This window comes from Rhincodon typus, chromosome 34 (genome assembly GCF_021869965.1).
Source record: "Rhincodon typus isolate 14 chromosome 34, sRhiTyp1.1, whole genome shotgun sequence".
NCBI classification, from domain to species: Eukaryota; Metazoa; Chordata; class Chondrichthyes; order Orectolobiformes; family Rhincodontidae; genus Rhincodon; species Rhincodon typus.
The window spans coordinates 18,548,913-18,570,896 of record NC_063365.1 but is presented as its reverse complement, the minus strand read 5'-3'; the positions used below and the strand labels follow the sequence as shown (position 1 = coordinate 18,570,896).

General features: G+C 44.8%; 1 protein-coding gene across 1 annotated transcript in view; it reads right to left on the bottom strand.

Moving 5' to 3' along the window:
* The window catches only part of ndst2a (N-deacetylase/N-sulfotransferase (heparan glucosaminyl) 2a), a 450,479-nt gene that overhangs the window by 61,762 nt on the left and 366,733 nt on the right, over positions 1–21,984 (bottom strand). The window contains exon 6 of the mRNA XM_048616195.1: positions 9,683–9,770. Coding sequence (XP_048472152.1) covers positions 9,683–9,770 — 88 coding nt within the window. The remainder of the gene's footprint in view (positions 1–9,682; positions 9,771–21,984) is intronic.

The window sequence follows — 21,984 nt, the reverse complement described above, 5'->3', positions numbered from 1 at the left end:
GGCCTAGTGATTGGAGCGCTGTCTGTACCATTATGGAGATGGGTCTTGGGACTCTGAGATGTGGACTTTGTTTTTCTCGCTTACCTTTCAGCTCTACTAAATATTTTAATTCAGGTTTTTGTAACCAAGTGGGCGCCAGTGAATGGTGACTGTGCACTTTTCGCTGTACTTATGTATTCCTATACTTAGTACATGTAACAAATAAATAAATCTAACATAGGAGATCTAACCCTAACCCTAACCCAGACAATTGACCCAAAGCTAACGGCTGCTTTGGCAAACATCCCTAACACGGATGTGAGAGTCACTAAGTTTCTACCGTTCTGAAACCAAAACAAAGATTGCTGCAGAAACTCAGCAGGTCTGGCAGCAACTATGGAGAGAAAGCGGAGTTAACGTTTCTGATCCAGTATGACTCTTCTTCCATTCCGAACCGAAACGTTAACTCTGCTTTCTCCCCACAGATGCTGCCGGACCTGCTGAGTTTCTCCAGCAATTTCTGTTTTGGTTTCTGATTTCCAGCATCCACAGTTACTTGGTTCTTTCTCCCCTACCCCTCTACAGTTCTGATCCCATTTTCAGTTCAGCAGCTGGTGGTTATGAGGCTATGGGTGCCATTCACACCTCTTCTACACCCACATGTTGTTCCTCCGTGTGTCTCAGGACAGTCTCCTTCTGCATCGCAGCATCATTCCTACTGACATCTATTCAGTCCTGCCTTCCGTAGACCTTCCTTATTTATTACTTTCCCCTATCTCTACACATGATTAAAAAAAAACTATCACGTCTCCAACTTTTCCCACTTCTGCCGAATGGCCATCAATCTGAAATGTTCAACCTTTGTTCTTCTCTCCACCAACGGTCTTGGAACAATCCCTGCCTTGGCCAGAGATTTTCAGTATTGGCAGTGTTGTATTTTTCTGACAGACATATAAAGGCAAACATTGCAAGAACAAATACATCGTGCGAGGTCACAGCAGAAAAGCTTGTGGTCAGGTGAGAAGTTAAAATCCATGAATCCTGGATTTCTGATACCACTTTCAGAAAAATTCTATCCCAAGGCGAAATAACCAACAGCACAGCTGGTCACAAAAAGCCTGATCCTCTCTTCACCTTGACATTATTGTCTGATCTAAACACTGAGCATTTTTTTTTCCTTAGTATAGTAATACCAATACATTAAGCCAGAATGCAATTTCAGTGATGCTCACAACTCATCCCCTGGGTCACAGGCTTACTTCAGTCAAAGAAGTTAAATCCCATTTTTATTACATGGGATTGCTGGCTTGTGATTGAGGACTCCAGGGGTGTGCTCTCCAATTCCAGGTCACTCTGTTCAAACTGAAAGTTGATTTCACTAGAATTAGGTTTGATTGTCACGTGTACTCAAATACAGGGGTACACCTATTGAGCAAAAAGCCTAAGTCTTCTTTTCCAGCGCCATGTTATGTGCAAAAATCTTAGGCATAAGTTTCAAAAAAGTGAAGAAATAAAATTGAAAGATCAGCACTGCAGTCCTTGTGAAGCTAGGCACAGTGATACGAAGGTTCAAAATCTTCGGTATAAATTAGAAAAATGAAGAAATAAAAGGTAAGAGTTTGGCATTACAATTCTTAGGTTCGAAAGCAGGGAGTCTGCGCTGGGCCTCCCCTCGAGCCTGGTGGTCCGCACTGGGCCTCACCTCGAGGCCGGGGTTCCACACCGGGCCTTCCCTTGAGGCCAGGGGTCCGCACTGGACCTCACCCCGAGGCCGCGCTGGGCCACCCCGCGAGGCTGGGGGTCCGAGCTGGGCCTCTCCTCAAGGTCGGAGGTCTGCAATGGGTCTCCCCTCGAGGCTGTTGGGAGTGCGTTGTATGGTATGTTATGTAAGAGGAGACTGTGGCGCAGTATCAGTATCACTGGACTCACAATCCAGAGTCCCTCTTATTCTGAAAATGGGTTCGCATCCCACCAGGGCAGATGGAGAAACTTAAAATTCAGTAAAAACCTGGAATTTTAACAAGTGCTCATCTAAAGATGGCCACGTGACCATCATCAATCTTTGTAACTCATGTCCTTTAGGGAAAGAAATCTGCTGTCCTTACATGGTCTGGCCTACTATGACTTTAAACCCACAAGTTGACTGTTAATTGCCCTCTGAAATAGCCAAGCAAGTCTCTCAGTTCAAGGATAAAAAGGAACAGGCAGTAAATGCTGGCCCAGCCAGCAATGCCCACTTCCCTTAAACAAATGTATAATCTCTCTCCTGCTTATGGCACAACCTGCAGTGAGCGCAGGTATAATTGTGCTATTGGGCTGTGCAGTTTAACTGTGCATAGTCCTCAAGCTCCATGCATTGCCCTTCCTCCTGTGAAATCCTTTGATCTACAACCGTATGACGAGAAAAACCTGCTTGGAGGATCGCTCATTCCATCTTCTTTCTGCTGCACTGCAGGCCAAAGAATAAAGACACAGAAAACGGGAGCAGAAATAGTCCTCAAATATAACGCATCACAACCACATATACAATCTTAGAAGGAAAACACAACCCTGAATGGTTTTTGCAAAGTAAATTCGAACAATTTTCCTATAACCACGCCTAAAACTGAAGATTTCACTGTTGCTTGTGGGAGCTTGCTGTGCACAAATTGATGGCTGAATTTCCTGCATGACTGGAAGATACACTCATTAAAAAGTGCTCTTGCTGTAATACACTTTGAAACATGCTCAGATCACCATAAGGCTCTGTTTGATTTCTTTTTATTTTCCCTTTGGACGGGGGGTGTCTTTGCTGTCAACCCCCACCTGCACTCGAACTGAGTGGAGGGTTAGATTATTTCAGCTGGTGTTTAAGACATTCAACGACACTGGATAGATCTGGAACCACATGTACAGTTAAAAATGGCAATTTTCATAAAAGGCATTGAATTTTTCACACCAAGTCATGATCATAGAATCATTGAATCCGTACCGTGTGGAAGCAGGCCAATCGGCCCATCAAGTCCACACTGACCCTCCAAAGAGCATCCCACCCAATCCCAACACCCCCCCACCCCCCAATCTTATCTCCACAGACCTGCATTTCCCATGGACACTAGGGGCAATTTAGCACGGCCAATCCACTCTAACCTGCACATCTTTAGACTGTGGGAGGAAACCGGAGCACCCGGAGGAAACCCACGCAGATATGTGAATGATTTGAGGGTGGGATCGAACCCAGGGCCGCAGGAGTTTGAGCTCAAACATCAGTGATGTCCTCGTGAGTTAAATTCTTCATTCTGGAGTAGAATCGCTGGAGATGGATGTTACAAAGCGATATTCTTTTCAATCTTTTGTGCCACGTTCCTTACCAAGCCCAAGCATTTATTGTCCACTCCCAATTCATAAAATCCCTGCAATGCGGGAGCAGGCCATTCAGCCCATCGAGTCCACAACAACCGTCCAAAGACTATCCCACCCAGACCCACCCCCGTAATCCTGCATTCCCCATGGCTAACCTATCTAGCCTGCACAAACCTGGATCTTATGAGGTGATCTAGCAGGGCCAATCCATCTGACCTGCACATCTTTGGACTGTGGGAGGAAACCGGAGCACCCACAGGAAACCCACGCAGGTATGTGAATGATGTGAGGGTGGAATTGAACCTGGGGCCCCAGGCGCTGTGAGGCAAAAGTGCTAACCACTGTGAATCCATGCTATGGCCTTGGTAATGTTGACTGATGACTTCTAAGGATCTTCACAATGGAGCCAAATAAAAAGATTAACTATGTGGACAGAACGAACCAAGAAGACAATTGCAATGGCAAAGGAGCTGCTGCAATGCAACTATATTTCCCAAGTTTCCTTTAGTCAACCACCCACCAGCACCCTAGCCAAACTGTATTTTAAAAATCACCTTTTTTATATTCTCGCACTGGATGCAGGCTGTTCACTCCAGATTTTTATGGAATAAACCATCTGCCAATGGCTGGATTCAAATCCATGTCTGAGAACATTAACAATGCTGATTCTGAAGAAAAGCCATACCAGGCTTGAAACCTTTATACTTTTTCTGTGTCCACAGATGTTGCCAGACCTATTGTGTTTCTCCAGCATTCTATGTTTCTTTCAGATTTGAAGCATCTGCAGTATTCTGTGGCACGGTGGCTCAGTGGTTAGCACTGCTGCCTCACAGCGCCAGGGACCCGGGTTCGATTCCACCCTCAGGCGACTGTCTGTGTGGAGTTTACACGTTCTCCCCGTGTCTGCGTGGGTTTCCTCCCACAGTCCAAGGATGTGCAGGTTAGGTGAATTGTCCATGGATATGCAGGCTAGGTGGGTTATCCATGGAAAATGCAGGATTATAGGGACGCGGGGGGTGGGTCTGGGTGGGATGCTCTTCAGAGGAATACAAAATGAAAACTGAAAGGACTACCGATGTTGTAAATCAGAGACACAAACAGAAATTGCAGGTAAAGCTCAGCAGCTCTGGCAGCATCTATGAAGAGTAATCAAAGTTAACGTTTCGGGTTTGGTGACCCTTCCTCAAAACTGGTTGTTGCCAGACCTGCTGAGCTTTTCCAGCAATTTTACAGTGTTGGTGTGGACTCGATGGGCCGAATGGCCTGCTTCCGCACTGTACGGATTCTATGATTTATCCCGAGGACATTAGTATGGCTTCTGGGTTACTAGTCTCGTAACATCACCACCGTGCCACCATATAACCCAACAAACACTGTTTATCTGTGCACACAACTTGCACCTCTCTCTCAGGTAAAACAATCATTTTGGTTTGGCTGCACTCGCTGTGTCGTGAAATCTGAAAACCTGCAACTGATGAATCCCGCAAATTGAAATAGTACGCCAAGCAGCTATAGATTCCCAGCCTTCTAAATCATTTCACAAGCCGCGTGTCAATTGCAACAATTTTCCCATCTGTCAGCCTCACTTCCTCCTCATTTGCTGACATATTTTTCTAGTCTGCCCATTGCCATTCCTCTCATTGCTCACCTCCAGGAAGGCATTCCCCAGCTAATGTGAATCCGCCATCTGCTAGACGCACAAACACTCAGAAGTCTCCAATGACCTTGTTACTTGGCTCCTACTGTCAAAGTCTGCTGTATTCATCAATTAGGATTAAAACAAAATGACTCAGGGTCAATTATTCAGGAGAGGCAGTGTGACTGCACTGATGTAACTTGCTTCCTTTGCAGGAATTCTTATTAAAATTACAGCTTCTCTGTTGGCAGTGACATCCAATTTCTCCTTCACCTGGGAAAGCCAGATCATGCAGCAACAAATCCATGTATCATGCCTGGGCTTCTGATACTGCTTTATTAAAGCAACCAAGAAGCAAAGGGACAGAAGGGCAGCGCGGTGGTCAGTGGTTAGCACTGCTGCCTCACAGCGCCAGGGACCCGGGTTCGACTCCACCCTCGGGCGACTGCAATGGTGTGCAGGGATGTTGGGAAAAGGCAGGAGATTGGCACTAGGTAATGGTGACAGTGCAGGCTTGATGGGTTGAATGGCCACCTTCTGCACAGTTACAACATAGATTCTGTGAAGTGATGTTTGTATGGATCAGCTTTAAGGACTACAGCATCTTCCCAATGTAAGCATCCTGTGTCAAAACACCTTTCTCCTCAGGTTACATTTGATTCGGGTGCTCAGTAAAACTTGCTGTGCACGGTCTCAGCAGTGCTGAGTAGATCGCCCATTCCCTCCCATGGTGCCATAATAGAATAGTACTGTTGGCTGGGACAGTGACTCGGTGGTTAGCGCTGCTGCCTCACAGCGCCAGGGACTCGGGTTCGATTCCACCCTCAGGCAGCTGTCTGTGTGGAGTTTGCATGTTCTCCCCGTGTCTGTGTGGGCTTCCTCCGGGAGCTCTAGTTTCCTCCCACAGCCTGAACATGTCTAGGTTAAGACAGACTGGCCATGCTAAATTGCCTCATACTGTCCAGTAGGGCTTGGGGTATCAGCCATGGTAAATGTGGGCTGATGGAGGGGGAGGGTGTATCTGGTCTTCAGACTGTTGGTGCAGACTCAATGGGCTGAATGTCCTCTTTCTGCACTTTTGGAGTTCTGTGATTCTAAGTAGCCCTTCAAGGCTATTATATAATCACAATTGAGTTCTACAATTTTGAAACCTAACTCCCCAAACCTTCCTTTGCTCCAAGTCCCTTTGATAAATTTCACAAACAAACACAGATTTAAAGATAAACAGTTCATCTGGAACCAACTGATATTTGCAGGTGCAAGTTCAACGCTTCTCCATCCTTTACAGGTCAAACATTTCCCAACCTCACCCTGAAAAGGTTGGATCTAGGTTTTAGACCATGCCATTTAGCCTTAGACTCCCCAGCAACAAAAATGGTTTCTCTCTATCTACCCTCTCAGCTGCACTTTATACTTTAAAAACCAAGTGAAGCTTCTACATTTCACAGGCTGCAAACCTTAATCCAGTTTAATCCCATTTCCGTGCTGTATCCCAAATCCTTTTACAGCCTTCCATCTCAGATTCAATCCTCATCCCTTGCAAAATGGACAATCTCTTACATTTGGTCAGAAAGTAGTTACTGTTATAACTGTTTGTGTTAACAACAATTCCCAAGATGATTCTGTATAGTCATAAAATCACAGTTTACTTCAGAGACAAACAGCTGCATTTATTTCAGAATGCAGTGGAGTAAAGCTCAGATTGCAAGCAAGAGAGAAAAGACAGACTACCTCCCTTATGCCTACCATTTATTCCTGAATAGTCCCAGAGCATGAACTGAAATAAACCCACTCTATGATGAACGTTGAGAGTTTCTGACATTGTGACAAGGCACCATCTAAATGCAGGGCTCGTTCCTTCCAGCAGACTAATGGGCTTTGATAATGTGAGGTCCAAATGTCAAAAACAGTAAGCTCAGTGTCACAGCCTGAGAAAATATCCTTTGACTTTCTTCTGACCAGTAGCTCCAAGGCATCGACATGAATAAATGCCTCACAAACAGTACCAGAATTTAAATAATCATAAATGATCTGAATTCAAAGAGCATGCACTGGGCACATTTCTTTGTCCAAAACTCATTTTTAAACACATCATGGTTCCTTGATACTTGGCAGTTGCATGGTAAATAAGCTTCTGAAGCACACTGCAATAAACTGTGAGAATTGCAGAGACTCAGAGACATTTACAGCACGGGAGGCCATTCTGTCCATCATGTCCATGCCAGTCAACAAAGATCTGATGACAATATTCTGATCTTCTAACTCTTGCTCCACTGCCCTAGTGACCCTGGCATTGCAAGTGAGCATCTAAATACTTTATAAACGTTATGAGGGTTTTTGAATCAAAGACCTTTTCAGACAGTGAGTTTGAGACTCCCAGCACCCTTAGTGAAATAAATTAAACTCTCCTTTCAGACTGTAGTGCTGAACTTTTTAACTTATATCTTCATTTTTCTACTTCTGAAACTACGAACTTGTACCTAGGTGTTTTATACCTGAGACAGCACTGTGTGTGCAAACATTGTACACTTTTCACTGTACTCTTATACCCTGTACATTTTACATGACAATAAACTCTAAATCTAAATCCTTCCTAAAATATGGAAATGAGAACTGCATCCAGTACTCCAGTTGTGACCTAACCAGCATTTTGTACAACCTGACATATCCTCCCAGCTCTTACTTTCATGCTTCAGCTAATAAAGGCGCGTATCCCAAATGTTTTCTGAACCGCCTTGTCTCCCTGCCCTACTACCTCTAGGATTTCCATGCTGTGCATCTCTATGACTCTGTGGATATGCACAGCAAGGTCACAATTTTCCGGGGTCCTATCATTCATGGTGTAACCTCCTGCCTTGTTAGCCCTCTAAAAAGTTCATCGCCTCACGATTTTCCAAATTGGATTCTGTTTGCCACTGCCCTGCCCAGCTGGCATCTTCCTGTGGTTTACAGCTATGCTCCTCACTATGTACCACCCTACTGGTCTTTGTGTCATTTCTTAGTCATACCTCTTACATTTAAAATTCAAATCATTAATGTACACCGTAAAAAACAAATCAGCCTGGTAAAGCTTTGCTGCACTCCCTCAAGAGCAGGAGCATCCTTCCTCCGAAAAGGAGACCAAAACTGCACACAATATTCTAAGTGTGGTCTCACCAAGGCCTTGTACAACTGTAACAAGACATCCCTGCTCCTGTACCCAAAACCGCTCACAATGAAGGCCAACATACCATTTGCCTTCTTTACCTGCATGCTTACCTTCAGTGACTGGTGCACAAGGATACTCAGGTCCCGCTGCACCCTCCCCTCTCCCAATTTATAGCCATTCAGGGAGTAATCTGCTTTCTTGCTTCCAAAGAGAATAACCTCACATTAATCCCTGAATAATCAGTACCATTTGAATGCAGATATATTGTGCCCCTGAGAATCCTTTCTCATGGCTTCCCCAACACCAAGGCCAGACTGAATGCCCTAAAATTTCCTGGTTGATCCTTTCTTCTCTTTGGTAATAATGGGGACACCCTCACCTGCAGCCAGAGAAGGTTTGAACATTACTGCCAGGACCCATGTTATCTCTCCCCTTGACTCCCTCAAGTTGTACCACATTCTTTCAAAGATAACACAGTGTGGAGCTGAAGGAACACAGCAGGCCAGGCAGCATCAGAAGAGCAGGAAAGTTGATGTTTCGGGTCGGGACCCTTCTTCAGAAATGGGGGAGGGGGAAGGGAGCTCTGAAATAAATAGAGAGCAGAGGGGTGGGGCTGGGGAAGGTAGGTGCGCTGGTGATAGGTGAGTGCAGGGAGGCAGTGGTGGGATTCGAACCCAGGTCCCCAGAATGTTAACTGGGGATAATACCACTAGGCCATTGCCTCCCTGTGATTTGTTGAGGTCCCCGCACAGATCCGTGCAGCACACCACTCATGCAGCGCAATAGAGTTACGTAATGGCCAATGTTACTACACCCTGGTAAGGGCAAGGAGGAAGCGAACAGCTTTTGAAATTCAATAAGGCAGACTTGAATGTCTCTTGTGGGCAGCTGTTGGAAACTTTTCCTGAAACATGGGCCGCATTTGAAACTGTCGCTCCTAATCTGCCACATAAATAAGGTTGCTAATCCTGTTTGGACTTGGAAAGCTGCCAGTGTCTGGGAAAACAGGACATTTTGTTCAGGTAGCCCAAGCCTCATTATCGCCTCCAGTGAATAAACAACGAGAAAAGGAATGAAGGCTCTCAGGTCTGAGTAGATTGTCACCCAAACAAACTGAACATGGTCAGCAAAGATTCAAACTATGGCAGCTAGTTATAACCAGGTAAACAAATTAAAAATGATCAACCCGTTTGCAGAATCTTGCTGTGCGCAAACATCAGCTGCTTCTTTCCTACAATAACAACACTTCAAATGCATTTTTTTTGGCTGTAAAAGATCTTGATGGATCGGCATGCCATGGTTGTGAATGGCTCTCTATAGACGCATTCCCTTTCTATAGGGGGAAAGAATGAATCAGATGTTTCCCATGCCGAACTCACACAGGACATCCAGGGAGGGAGCCGGATGCAAAAAAGATGATCTGTGCTTCTGGCTCAACAGGGAATCACCCAAAGTCAGAAACTAGTAGAAGAACCAGGAGCTGCTTGTACCGGGGATTTGAGGGAAGTATTGAAGAGTTGGCCAAAGGAGAGTTGCAAGGGATGATATTAATAAATTTTAAAAAGAAAACTCCTTACCTGTGTGGTAGAACTTCCCAGAGAATCCAAGGTTGAACGTGAAATTTGGAACCAGAGTTTTCAGCTTGTTTTGGGTGTTCAATAATGCCTGAGAAAGAGACAGAGAGAGATAGAGAACAGAACAAAGCATTTAATATCAGACAAAGCAATCCAAGAAGCTAATTAATAAAACAGAAATTGCTGGAGAAACTCAGCAGGTCTGGCAGCATCTGTGGACAGAGAAAATAAGAGTTAATGTTTCGAGTCCAGTAACCCTTCTTCTGAACTGATAGTAGCTAGGAAATGATGGTATTTAGACTGGGGATTGGGGGAGTGAGTGGATAGGTGGAAATGGAGCCCAGACAGAGAGAGAGAGAGAGAAAGTTAGGCAAAGGGATGGTTGATAGGAAATAAAAACCTGAAGAAGCAGATACTGTAAATCAGAAGCAAAAACAGAAATTGCTGGAAAAGCTCAGCAGGTCTGGTACGAGGGAAATCAGAGTTAACGTTTCTGGTCGAGTGGCTTCAGAAGAAGGGTCACTGGACCTGAAACGTTAATTTCTTATTTCTCTCCACAGACACTGCCAGACCTGCTGAGCTTCTCCAGCAATTTCTGTTTTTGCTTATAGTTGATGGTAAGTCAGGGAAGGGGAAAAGCTGATACTGGGGACAATGGGTGGGTTGTACTGAAAGCAGCCCATGTCATGACAGGGCCTGGGGATGTGGGGGCGGGTAAAGGACATAGAAGGAGGTGTTCCGACTCTAAAATTGTTGAACTCGATATTAAGTCCTGAGGCTGCAGGGTCTCCAAGCGGAAAATGAGGTGCTGTTCTTCCAGCTTGCGCTGAGCTTCACTGGAGCACTGCAGCAAGTCTGAGACAGAGGCGTTGACCAGGGAACAGGGTGGAAGTATTGAATGTGCAGGCAACGGGAAGCTGAGGGTCATTTTTATGGACAGTATGTAGGTGCTCCGCAAAGCGGTCACCCAGTCTGAATTTTGCTTTCCCCAATGTAGAGGAGATTGCAAACATTTCTTCCACTTCTGCTCAGGACCTTCCCATATCACAAAAGCCAGGTGTACCTTCAACACCAAGTGTCTTGCAGGTCCCATTCACAAAATGTCCATGGGCTTATGGTGGAGAGGACATTGTGGAGTCACAGGAGCAGAGGTTTGAATGCTGTATATTAGCAACGTGAAGGTTGAGCACCTTCTATAATCAATCAGCACTAGAAATGAACAGTAACATGTGGCACTATATGCTCTGTGGGTCACCACTTGGGAACTCAATTGTGGCTGTGAAGCCGCCAATGCCTCAATAATCTATTTCAAACGAATCAGTGATGTGACAGTGCTCACAAATTCACCTTTCCTTCCAGTCAGCACAGGAGGGGACTATTCATACAGGTACCACTCTGCTGCCCTCCAATTAGCCCCACTCTCTTGCACTTTTCCCTCAGAGTCTGTCTCTCTGACATTGCAATAGTTCACCCATGTGAGGCGCTTGACATGTTATGAAGTCTCTGGAACAGCGTTTCAACCTACAAGACCATAAGACATTGCAGCAGACACAGACCATTCAGTCTATCTCGTCTGCTCCACCATTCAATAAGATCTTGGCCGATCTGATAATATTCTGTGCCATTTTCCTGCCTTTTCCCTCATTGCCTTGATGACCTTACTGATTAAAAGTATACTTAGAATCATACAGTCATGCAGCATGGAAACAGACCCTTTGGTTCAACCATTCCATGTCGACCATGTTCCCAAACAAAATCAGTGTTACTTGCCTGCACTTGGCCCACATCCCTCCAAATCCTTCCTATTCATGAACTTCTCCAAATGTCTTTTAAACATAACTGTGCCTGCATCCACCGCTTTCTCTGAAAGTTCATTTTACGCACTTAACTGCTCTGCTCATAAGGTGCCCCTTATGTTCTTTTTAAATCTTTCTTCCCTTAAAAATATGCCCCCCAGTTGTGAACTCCCCCACCCAAGGGAAAAGACACTCATCATTCACTTTATCGAAGTCCCTCATGATTTTATAAACCTCTATAACTCTAACTCCTTAACCTTGCACACTCCAATGGAAAAGGTCCCAGCCTTTCCAGTCTATTTTTATATCTCAAACCCTCCATTCCTATCAACACCCTGGTAGATCTTTTCTGAACCCTCTCCAGTTTAATAATAGCTTTCCTAAAACAGGGCGACCAGAACTACACACAGAACTCCAAAAGAGGGCTCACCAACGTCCTGTAGAATCTCAACACGATGTCCTAATTCGGATACTCAGAGGCCTGAGCAATGAAGGCAAGCGTGCTAAACGCCTTCTTAACCACCCTGTCTATATATGACGCAAACTTCAAAGTAATATGTACCTGAACCCTTAGGTCTCTCTGTTCTACAACACTACCCAGGTTTCTACCATTAATTGTGTAAGTTCTGTCCTTGTTTGGTTTACCAAACTGAATAACTCGCATTTATCCAAATGAATCTCCATCTGCCACTCCTCAGCCTATTGACTCAATTGATCAAGACCTCTTTATACTCTTAGATAACCTTCTTCACTGTCCACTATACCACCGATCTTGATGTCAGCAGCAAACTTATCAACCATGCCTCCTATATAGTATCATCAATAGAATCATAGAATTCCTACAGTGTGGAAACAGGCCCTTCGGCCCAACATGTCCACTCTGACCCTTGGAGCATCCCACCCAGACCAATAGCCCTATAACCCATCTAATCTACACATCCCTGAACACTATGGGACAATTTAGCATGGCCAATCCACCTAACCTGCACACCTTTGTACTGTGGGAGGAAACCGGAGCACCCGGAGGATACCCACGCAGACACAGGGAGAATGTGCAAACTCCACACAGACAGTCACCTGAGGGTGGAATTGAACCCAGGTCCCTGGTGCTGTGAGGCAACAGTGCTGACCACTGAGCCATGGTGCCGCCCCATCCATTCCCATCCAAATCATTTAGATAAATGACAAATAAAAGTCGACTCAGTACCGAACTCTGTGGAACACCACTGGTCACAGGTCTCCAGTCTGAAAAACAACTCTCCACCACCACCCTCTCTCTCCTGCCGTTAAACCAATTTTGTATCCAGTTGGCAAGTCACCCTGAATCCCATGTGATCTAACTTTACCAATCAGTCTACCGTGTGGAACCTTGTCAAAGGCTTTACTAAAGTCCGAGTAAACAACTTACTTAATAGTCCAGCCTCAACAGCCCTCCACGGTAAAGAATTGCATAGATTCATTACCTTCAGAGATCTTTATTTTAAATGGATGACCCCTTATCCTGAGGTTATGCCTTTGGTCTAGACTCTTCAGCAAGGGGAGACAACCTCTCTGTATCTATCCTGTCAAAACCCCTTAGAATCTTGCTTGTTTCAGGAAGGTTGCATCTTGTTCTTCCAAATTCCAATGAGTACAGGCCCAACCTACTTAACACCACAAGTCAGACTCTCCTGGGATCAAACTAGTGAATGTTCTCTGTACTGCCTCCAAATCCAGTGTGTCTTTCATTAGATAAGGGGATCAAGACCGTTCACAGTATTCTCGCTGTGATCTAACTAGTGCCATGTACAGTTTCAGAAAGATGTCCCTATTTTTTATGCTTCATTCCCTTTGAAGGAAAGGCCCAATATTTAAATTGCTTTCCCTATTAGCCATTGAACTTGGATGCTAATGTTTTGTGAATTATGCACGAGGTCTCCTGAATCCCCCCGTAGTGCAGCTATCTACAGTCTCTCGCACTGGCATTCCACTCAGAGGAGCAGTTGAGCTTCATAAAGACCTGATCTCTTGCTCTCTCAACCAACATCAGAGAACAGATCAAGTGGCCAATTATCCAATTTGTCTTTTGTGACTAGCTGATTGGTGAAGTCATGATTCACACCTAAAAAAACCCACAAGAACCCAAAATTGATAAAGTAACTAATTTGATTGCAAAATTCTCAGGAAGTGGTCAGACACAATATAAATGCAAACTCCTATTTTTGCTTGACCGAGTCAGGTTCTAACACAGCTGTCAGCTAGCTGTTTAGTCAAACACACTAGGCGGTCTCACTCTAGGTTCAAGCTGATTTCCTGCACAAATTGGCCAGGACAAGAACACGAATGGTAAACGTGCAACATGTTGGCGATTGTGGTCAGTCAGGATCGGAGCGAAACAAGCTGAACGCTGCCACTGATGATTTATAGGCTGCGATTTTGCTCCTGCTTTATTGCTGAACTCATTATTCCTCCAGGAATGCCCAGTTTGAAGTTCTTCACTGAGCTCCCAACAGGGTTAACAAAGTATGGAGCTGGAGGAACACAGCAGGCCAGGCTGTGTTCCTCCAGCTCCACACTTTGTTATCTCTGACTCCAGCATCGGCAGTTCTTGCTCCCAACAGGGTTCCCATTTATCTCTTTCAACACCTTCTATCAGCCTCTTGCCTTTCGGATTCCATTCCAGTGTCAGCTCGCTGCTCTTGCATAAAACTTTTGGAAGCTCCCAGTTGTGACCAGACTTCATTGATCGAAAATGTTAAAAAAACATGAAGAATGTTTCATTCTTGGTCTGTCCTGCTGAGCGTTTACCAGCACCTCCTGTTTTTATTCCCAAATCCATTTTACCCTTCGCTCAAAGGAGCCAGTTTTGCTTGTGCCCCAGTCTGGAACACCGTAATGCAGGCTGAATGTTCTCTGAAAGCCAAGTTTGTAACAGCCTCTAGTGGCGAGCAACTGGCCAAGGTCAACCTTCCCATCACAAGGCAGGAGCACCACATTTACACAATAAAAACCACAGAAACTACCAGCATGCTGCTTAAACAGTTACTGTCAATTTAGATGCAAATTATTAAAGGCAAATTCCAGCAGTGTGCTTTGAAGAACCATTTTTGAAAAGAAAGCGCTATTTATTATGCTACCAATTTTCCATGTTTCACCTTACAATTATAGCTGGACTCCTCTTGTGGAAAATGAGATGCAGGTGGGACAAAATACATCCCAAAGCCACTGGAGCTGAAAACCCAAAGGTAATTATCCAGGTTAGCTATTGACAATGGCATCATTATTCGTCTTAATATTCAACTTGTAGCGAACATTGATTCCTGGCGCCATGCTTAATTACACTTCCCTCAAAAGGCTACAGACCTGAAAATGGTTCCCATGAGTTGTCTGAGCATGGCCTTTTGCACAATAACTTACAAGATTGAAATGATTCTGAAAGCCTTTTAGCAGATGTCACACAAGGAGGAGGGATGCAAAGGAGCTCAGGAACAGCACCGTAAACAGGTTTAATGATCCCTCCTTTACATCAAAAACTGTGCTAAAGATAGATGGCAAGGTGGATGGCACGGTGGCTCAGTGGTTAGCACTGCTGCCTCACAGCGCCAGGAACCTGAGTTTGAATCCACCCTTGGGCAACTGTCTGTGTGGAGTTTACACATTCTTCCCGCGTATGTGTGTGTTCAGCTTCCTCCCACAGTCCAATGATGTGCAGGTTGGGTGGTTCGGCCATGCTAAATTGCTCCATAGTGTCCAGGGATGTGTACGCTAGGTGTATTAGCCATGGGAAATGCAGATTTGTAGGATAGGAGGGTTGGTCTGGATGGGATGCTGTCTGGGTTAGTGTGGACTCGAGGTCCGAATGGCCTGCTTCCACACTGTAGGGGTTCTATGATTATGCTTATAGATAGTTCAGGTTTAGATCACAAGACTCATTGGAATGGTACCAGGACTGAAAGGATTCGATTATGAGGTCAGATTGCATGGTCTAAGCTCGTATCCCTCTGTTTATAGAGGATTAGGATTTAGTTGAGGCATTTCTGATTGAACGATGGAATAGTCAGACTGAAATTATTTCCACTGCTGGGGAAGGCTCACATAGACATGACCTCAAAATCAGAGCTGGGCTATTCAGGAGTGACATCAGGAAACAGAAACAACAATTGAAATGCTCCTCCAAGAGAACACTGAGGCAAGGAATCAATTAAAAAAAGATTTACAACCAAGAGAATTGTTTTTAAACTGACACATTCATGGGACGTAGGCAACACTGCCAAGGCTAGAATTAATTGGCCATCTCTAACTACACCCATGGTGGTGTGAAACCTCTGGAGCTACAAAAAGGTAGACCACTGGGAGATGGTGGCCAATGGCCAAAAGTGCCATGACATACCACAAATGGGGTCTCCACTTTTAAGTTCTATAATCAAATTCTTCAGCTGGTAGGTACTTTGTGGGTTCATCTCAGAAGCAATCTTCAGTGGGGATTGCACATTCAGCAGGTAACACCCAAAGCAACCAAGGTTCTTGGATTTCTCAGCAGGAACCTTTGATATTGTAACAAAAATACCAGACTTACAGCTTACCAAGCATTTGCTTGCCCAATTCCAGACTGTGTGCACATTGTTTGAGGGATCCTGACGTAGTGGGAGACATAAGACAAGATTGAAGGACGTGCTGCTAATTCCACACCAGTCAGTTTAGGAAACACACTAGAGTCACACCTTCGATCAAAGATTTGGAAGGGAATCATGATAGCAAAGGAGGGCGACACATGAACTGAGCACTTTATACAGAACATGGAATGAATGGGGGACAGGGTTGGGCGGGGGAGAAGTTGGCAGAAACAGGTAGTTGTGCCTTCGAGCAATGATCTACCATGAGGGTAGCTGTCTACACAAACTTCAAAGACCATTTTTTACCAAGCACACAGCTAAAGGAGGAGCCATGTTCTTGGTAACTGAAAGTAGTCCAATAGATCAAGTGTCAAATCTAGGCCAGACTGGGTAAGGCAACTCAAAACTATTATTACTGGTCCAGACGGGCTTTTAACACTAAGCAACAATTTTTTATTTCAGATTTATATCAGTGACTGAATTCAAATTCCTCAGTTGCCATGGTGGGATTTGTTCTCCAAAATATTCATCCACTAACATAACCATGCTGCCATCATTCCTACAAAGGTTAAAGATCAGGAGGAGGCCATTCAGCCTCCCTTGCCCATGCCAGCTCTCTGCACAGCCTGACTCACCAGATGTTTTAAGGGATATGCGATATGGTAAAGTAGAAGACCAATCAAGATCTACGCATTTGACTGAGGGGGCTTGTCTGCTGAAAGGCTGAGTGGCCTACTCCTAATCTCTAAGTTGCCCTTTCCATGCTCTGTACCTGTAGAGGTGGAAGTTTATTTCCCTCAAACGCTCCACTCGCAGTTCCCGCGTGTTCCAGGCCCTGTGTGTGGGCGAGGTGAGTGGGGGGTCTGTAACTGTACGGCACGGCAGGATAGAAAAGGGACCGAAGGCACGACCAAGTGAAGTAGCCTCACGTTCAACCCCACATGGTGCTGCAAACAGAAAACTGCGGTAGCAAGTGGGAACAGGGTCAAAGGCAGAAACGGGGCAATTCTATAAAACAAAGGCTGTACTTGGAACCAACGCCATCGCCACTATTATAGACCAGACCAGACCCCCTCAAAATATTTTAAGGTAGCCCACTCCCTAACTTCTTCTTATTTTTAAGGCAAAAGCAAAATACTGTGTTCCAGATACAATGCTACTGGTCAAACTTCTCAACGCTAAGCAAAACGCAATTTGTTTGAACATTAGTTAAAATATGACCAAAGAAGGAAGAATTTAGAATAACTTAACTCTACTGGAAACAGTATAATAGATATAGTAACTATTATACTGTTATATAATCCAGTTTTTATGGATGATGTGGGACAAATGTGTGGAAAGAGGCCATTTGGCCCAACAAGTCCATTCTGACCAGCATTCCACGCAGACGCATTCCCCCACCTGAGGGAAAAGACCTTTGCCTTTCACCTTATCTATGCCCCTCAAGATTTTATAAACCTCAACAACGTCACACCTCAACCGCCTACGCTCCAGTGAAAAAAAGTCCCAGCCTATCCCCATTTCTCAAACGCTCCATTCCCCGCAATATCTTGGTAAATCTTTTCTGAATCCTCTCTAGTTTAATAATATCCTTCCTATTCCAGGGTGACCAGAACTGGACACAACACTGCAGAAGACGGCTGACCAACGTCCTGTACAACCTCAACATGACGCCCTAACCCCCTGCACCCAAAGGTTATTCTGCCCTGGAATGTGTAGAAGAAGCCCCTTAATCTCTGACGATTATTTCATTCACATTCATTGAAGAACTGAAACTTGTTTCCGAGCACCAGCTCTTGAGCTCTCAGCTGTGTACGATAATGGAGAATGTTTGCTGCAGGTTAACAGGCACCTTGACACTCAGACGCTCATTAAAATCAGCAGTTGCCAAAATACCTTGTGAAGCGACCAGTCTCGATACATTTCCACATAATCCTTGGATCCTGCTCATGGGTTTAATAAGTGAGGCATCCATCAGGTATTCGCTTCTGCTGAGATCATGTTTCACTGGATGAAAGCAATCGTCTTCATTAGTGCTGGAGGAGAAGGGCATTTGCCAACCAGTGTTGACTCAACTGATGACTTGGGAGAGGACATGAACTTTCTGGTATTTTCATTGTATGCTGCAATCTGTTTTATTTCTTCAAACGGTGTGGGGGATTTCTGGAAATCAGCTTGCTGACTTTGTAAGTGGGTGAAACCATTAACAGGATGAGACCTCAGCACTTTTTTTTTGTTTGGTATTCGGAGGCAGTGGTTTAAGAAGAAAAACCATCGCACGCGACTGTCACTGGCTCTTGTGTGGGTATGATCTTTCCTACCAGCCTTTCAGGAAGGCTGCTTCATTGCCACTCATGCCTCCCTCAGCTCCCTCGATGTTCAGTCCCAGCCCAGCAGGAGTGAAGGTTTAAGAAGTTAAGAACATCCTAAACATAGGATCCAAGGCCCCTCAATAAAATCATGGCTTGAACTTCACCAACAATTGCACCCCTCCCCCCAGTTTCTCTCTGTACAAAACTCATAGCGATCTCAAGGACTGTGCATCTGCAGGTCTCTTGGTTAGACAAGTCCCAAAGATTCTCAAGCTTCTGAGTTCAGAAATTTCTCCTCATCTCAGTCCTGACCCTTTACCCTGAAGAGGGGATGCCTAGATCTAGATTCTCCAGCTAGGAGGGGGGAACATCCTCTAAGCATCTATTCTGAGGAAGGGTCACTGGATCAGAAACATCAACTCTGCTTTCTCTCCACAGGTGCTGCTAGACCTGCTGAGTTTTGTCAGCAATTTCTGTTTTTATTTCAGATTTTCAGCGTCTGCAGTTCTTTATTTTTTTAAAATTTAGATTCTCAGCATTCATGTTTGAGTCCTTTCAAGATTTATTTTTGACTAGTAATCCAGAGGCCCAGGCAAATGTCCCAGGAACATGGGTTGAAACCCCAACATGGCAGAGGGATGGAATTAATATTCCAATTAATAACAGTGGAACATTTATGTGATAGTGACCATGAAAAATTATCACCGACTGTCTTAAAGAAAAACCAATTCATTCATGCCCTTTAGGGAAGTGGTTTTGCTATCTTTACCCAGACTGGTATGATGACACTATAACTTTAAGAGGCGTATCTTGTCCTAGTTTTTTTTATGAAGATTGGTTGAGACAGAGGTACAAAGTGGTCTGCTTTAAGCCAATAAAGTAAACAGCTTGTTAAGCCTGGGAGCTTTTATTTTCAATACAAGTTGGAACAATAGAAACAGCCTGAATGGGTGTGGTCAAGCTCCCATAGAACCAGGATTTTTAGCTTTAGCTTTCAGTAGCTGTGGAAGTTGTGAAAGCAGCTGTAGCACTCTCTCTGTGTGTGTCTCTCTCTCTCTCTGTTCCAGCTAAAAGCTGGGGTTCTCTTCCTACTGCTAGAATTGCATGTGAGACAATCTATTTTACTGAATTTGCCTTTGCCGAGGGTGTGTTTATGGGATGTTACTATATTGGAACAGTTAATTCGTAGTTTATTGTTTTGTGAAGTATTTTGATAGAGTTACAGTTAAGCCAATTCTTTTCTTTTCTTCTTATTTTGTCTGTATTTTAGCGATAATGTATGTATAAAGTGTGTTTTGTTTCTAATCTGATTGTTTGACCAATCCAATTGCATCTGGAATGCGATGCCTGGCACTTGCTGCTAAAATAAGAAAAAGTTACGGTCTAGGCTATCTCCTTGACATGTTTTGAGGGGATTTGGTCTGGTCCAAAACACATGTGACTCCAGACTCATGGTAAAGTAATTGACTCTTGACTGGCTTCTGAAAAGGCAGGTAGAATGCAACTCAGTCGAAAGCCAATTAGAGAAGAACAACAAATGCCTTGCCAGCAATATCCACATCCAAAGAAAGAATTACAGAAAGGTCCTGCTTGATCGGCATCACATTAGCCAACATAAACATTGACTTCCAGACCACAGTGGCTGCACTGTGCGTTATCCAAAAGATGAGCTGCAGCGGCTCAGTATGGCTCTTTCCACAGCACCAAGCACTTAGAAGGGCAAAGCCAGGGGGTATATGGGAACATCACTGCTTGCAAGTTCCCCTTCAAACCACACATCAGCCCATCTTGGAGCTTGCGTCCTTCACTATCACTGATATGAAATTCTGGAATTCTCTATCCAACAGCATCATGGGAGTTTTGCCCATCATCACGTTCTCAAGGACAATGGGGTGGTACGGTGGCTCAGTGGTTAGCACTGCTGCCTCACAGCGCCGTGGACCCAGGTTCGATTCCATCCTCAGGTGACTGTCTGTGTGGAGTTTGCACATTCTCCCCGTGTCTGCGTGGGTTTCCTCCCACAGTCCAAAGATGTGTAGGTTAGGGTGGATTTTTTTGGCCATGCTAAATTGCCCGAAGTGTCCAGGTTTGTGCAGGCTAGATGGGTTAGCCATGCAGAATGCAGGATTACGGGGGTGGGGGTGGGGGGGGGGGGGGGGAGGGGGGGGGAGGGATGGGTTTGGGTGGGATGTTCTTTGGACGGTTGTTGTGGACTCGATGGGCTGAATGGCCTGCTCCCGCACTGCAGGGATTCTATGAATTGGGAGTGGGCAATAAATGCTTGGGCTTGGCAAGGAACGTGACACAAAAGATTGAAAAGAAAATCTCTTTGTAACATCCATCTCCAGCGATTCTACTCCAGAATGAAGAGTTTAACTCACGAGGACCTCGCTGATGTGTGAGCTCAAACCCCTTCCCTGGGGCAGTGTTTTTGAGAAACAACGTGGTCATCAAGGAAACTATTCTGGTTTTACCACCACCTGACACCGCAGCATGTTAAGACGCCATTGCTGGACTAGCAGAGGGTTTGAAAGCAGACCTTAAGCACATTGGTAACCAGTAGTAACAAGCAGTGATAACAAGGTGTAGAGCTGGATGAACACAGCAGGCCTAGCAGCATCAGAGGCACAGGAAGGCTGACGTTTCGGGCCTAGACCGATTCTCCATTTCCTACTATCTCTGTAACAAGCAGTGTGTCTCCCCAACCATCCAGCTAAGTGGGACCTGTTCCCATCATCTGCACACCAAGCTTTAGATTTTATTTTTCATGCCGCGTTCTTACATTCCCCCAGGCTGAGAACTGAGGTGATCCTTCAGTATTAACTGAGCTACAAAACTAGGACACAGATTTCAAAGAATAAGGCAACATAATCCGAGAAATAAGGCTCCAAATACATTGAGACCATACACAAACCCCCCACCCCCACCCTGCCAGTCCAAATGTTGGATGCCTTAACAATCAGAAAAACACTAAGCAGCTTTGTATTTCAGCTTGGTCGTCCAGGGCTTCCTAATTATTTCTCTGAGGGTCCTATCACCGTAAACATCTGCCAATCAGAGGCCAGTTGTTAAAAAGGTGACCAAACTATATCATCAGAATGGCTATTTAAAATTAAATTTATGTAATGTTTGATTGCAAAAATGAAAATAATGTACAGAAATGTTGGAAACATTTCTACTGCTTGCGATTGAATTCCCCATCTCGTAACCATGGTGATGTTGAAGATTAAAGGTCCCAATACTTAAAGAACCCAATTTGCTCCAACTCCCCTGGAATCCTCAGGAACTAAAGGTTAATCATTAGCAAGCAAATCTGAGGAAAACAAATCATACAGGCATTGAAAGATTATGCCCCTTTGTCTTTCAATGCCATTGTTTAAATGATTTATTGGAGATCCAAGAGGCAAGGAAACAGGTTGTTTGGTTATGTGCTGAAGCCTCTATGAAACGTGTATAGCTAGAGATAGCAACTGGGGGTAACTGGAGTGAGAGAGGGGACGGGGGGTAGAGACAGAGTGAGAGAGAGAGTGAGTGAGAGAGAGAGCGAGGTGGGAGGGAGAGCGAGGAGGGAGGGAGAGCGAGCGAGGAGGGAGGGAGAGCGAGCG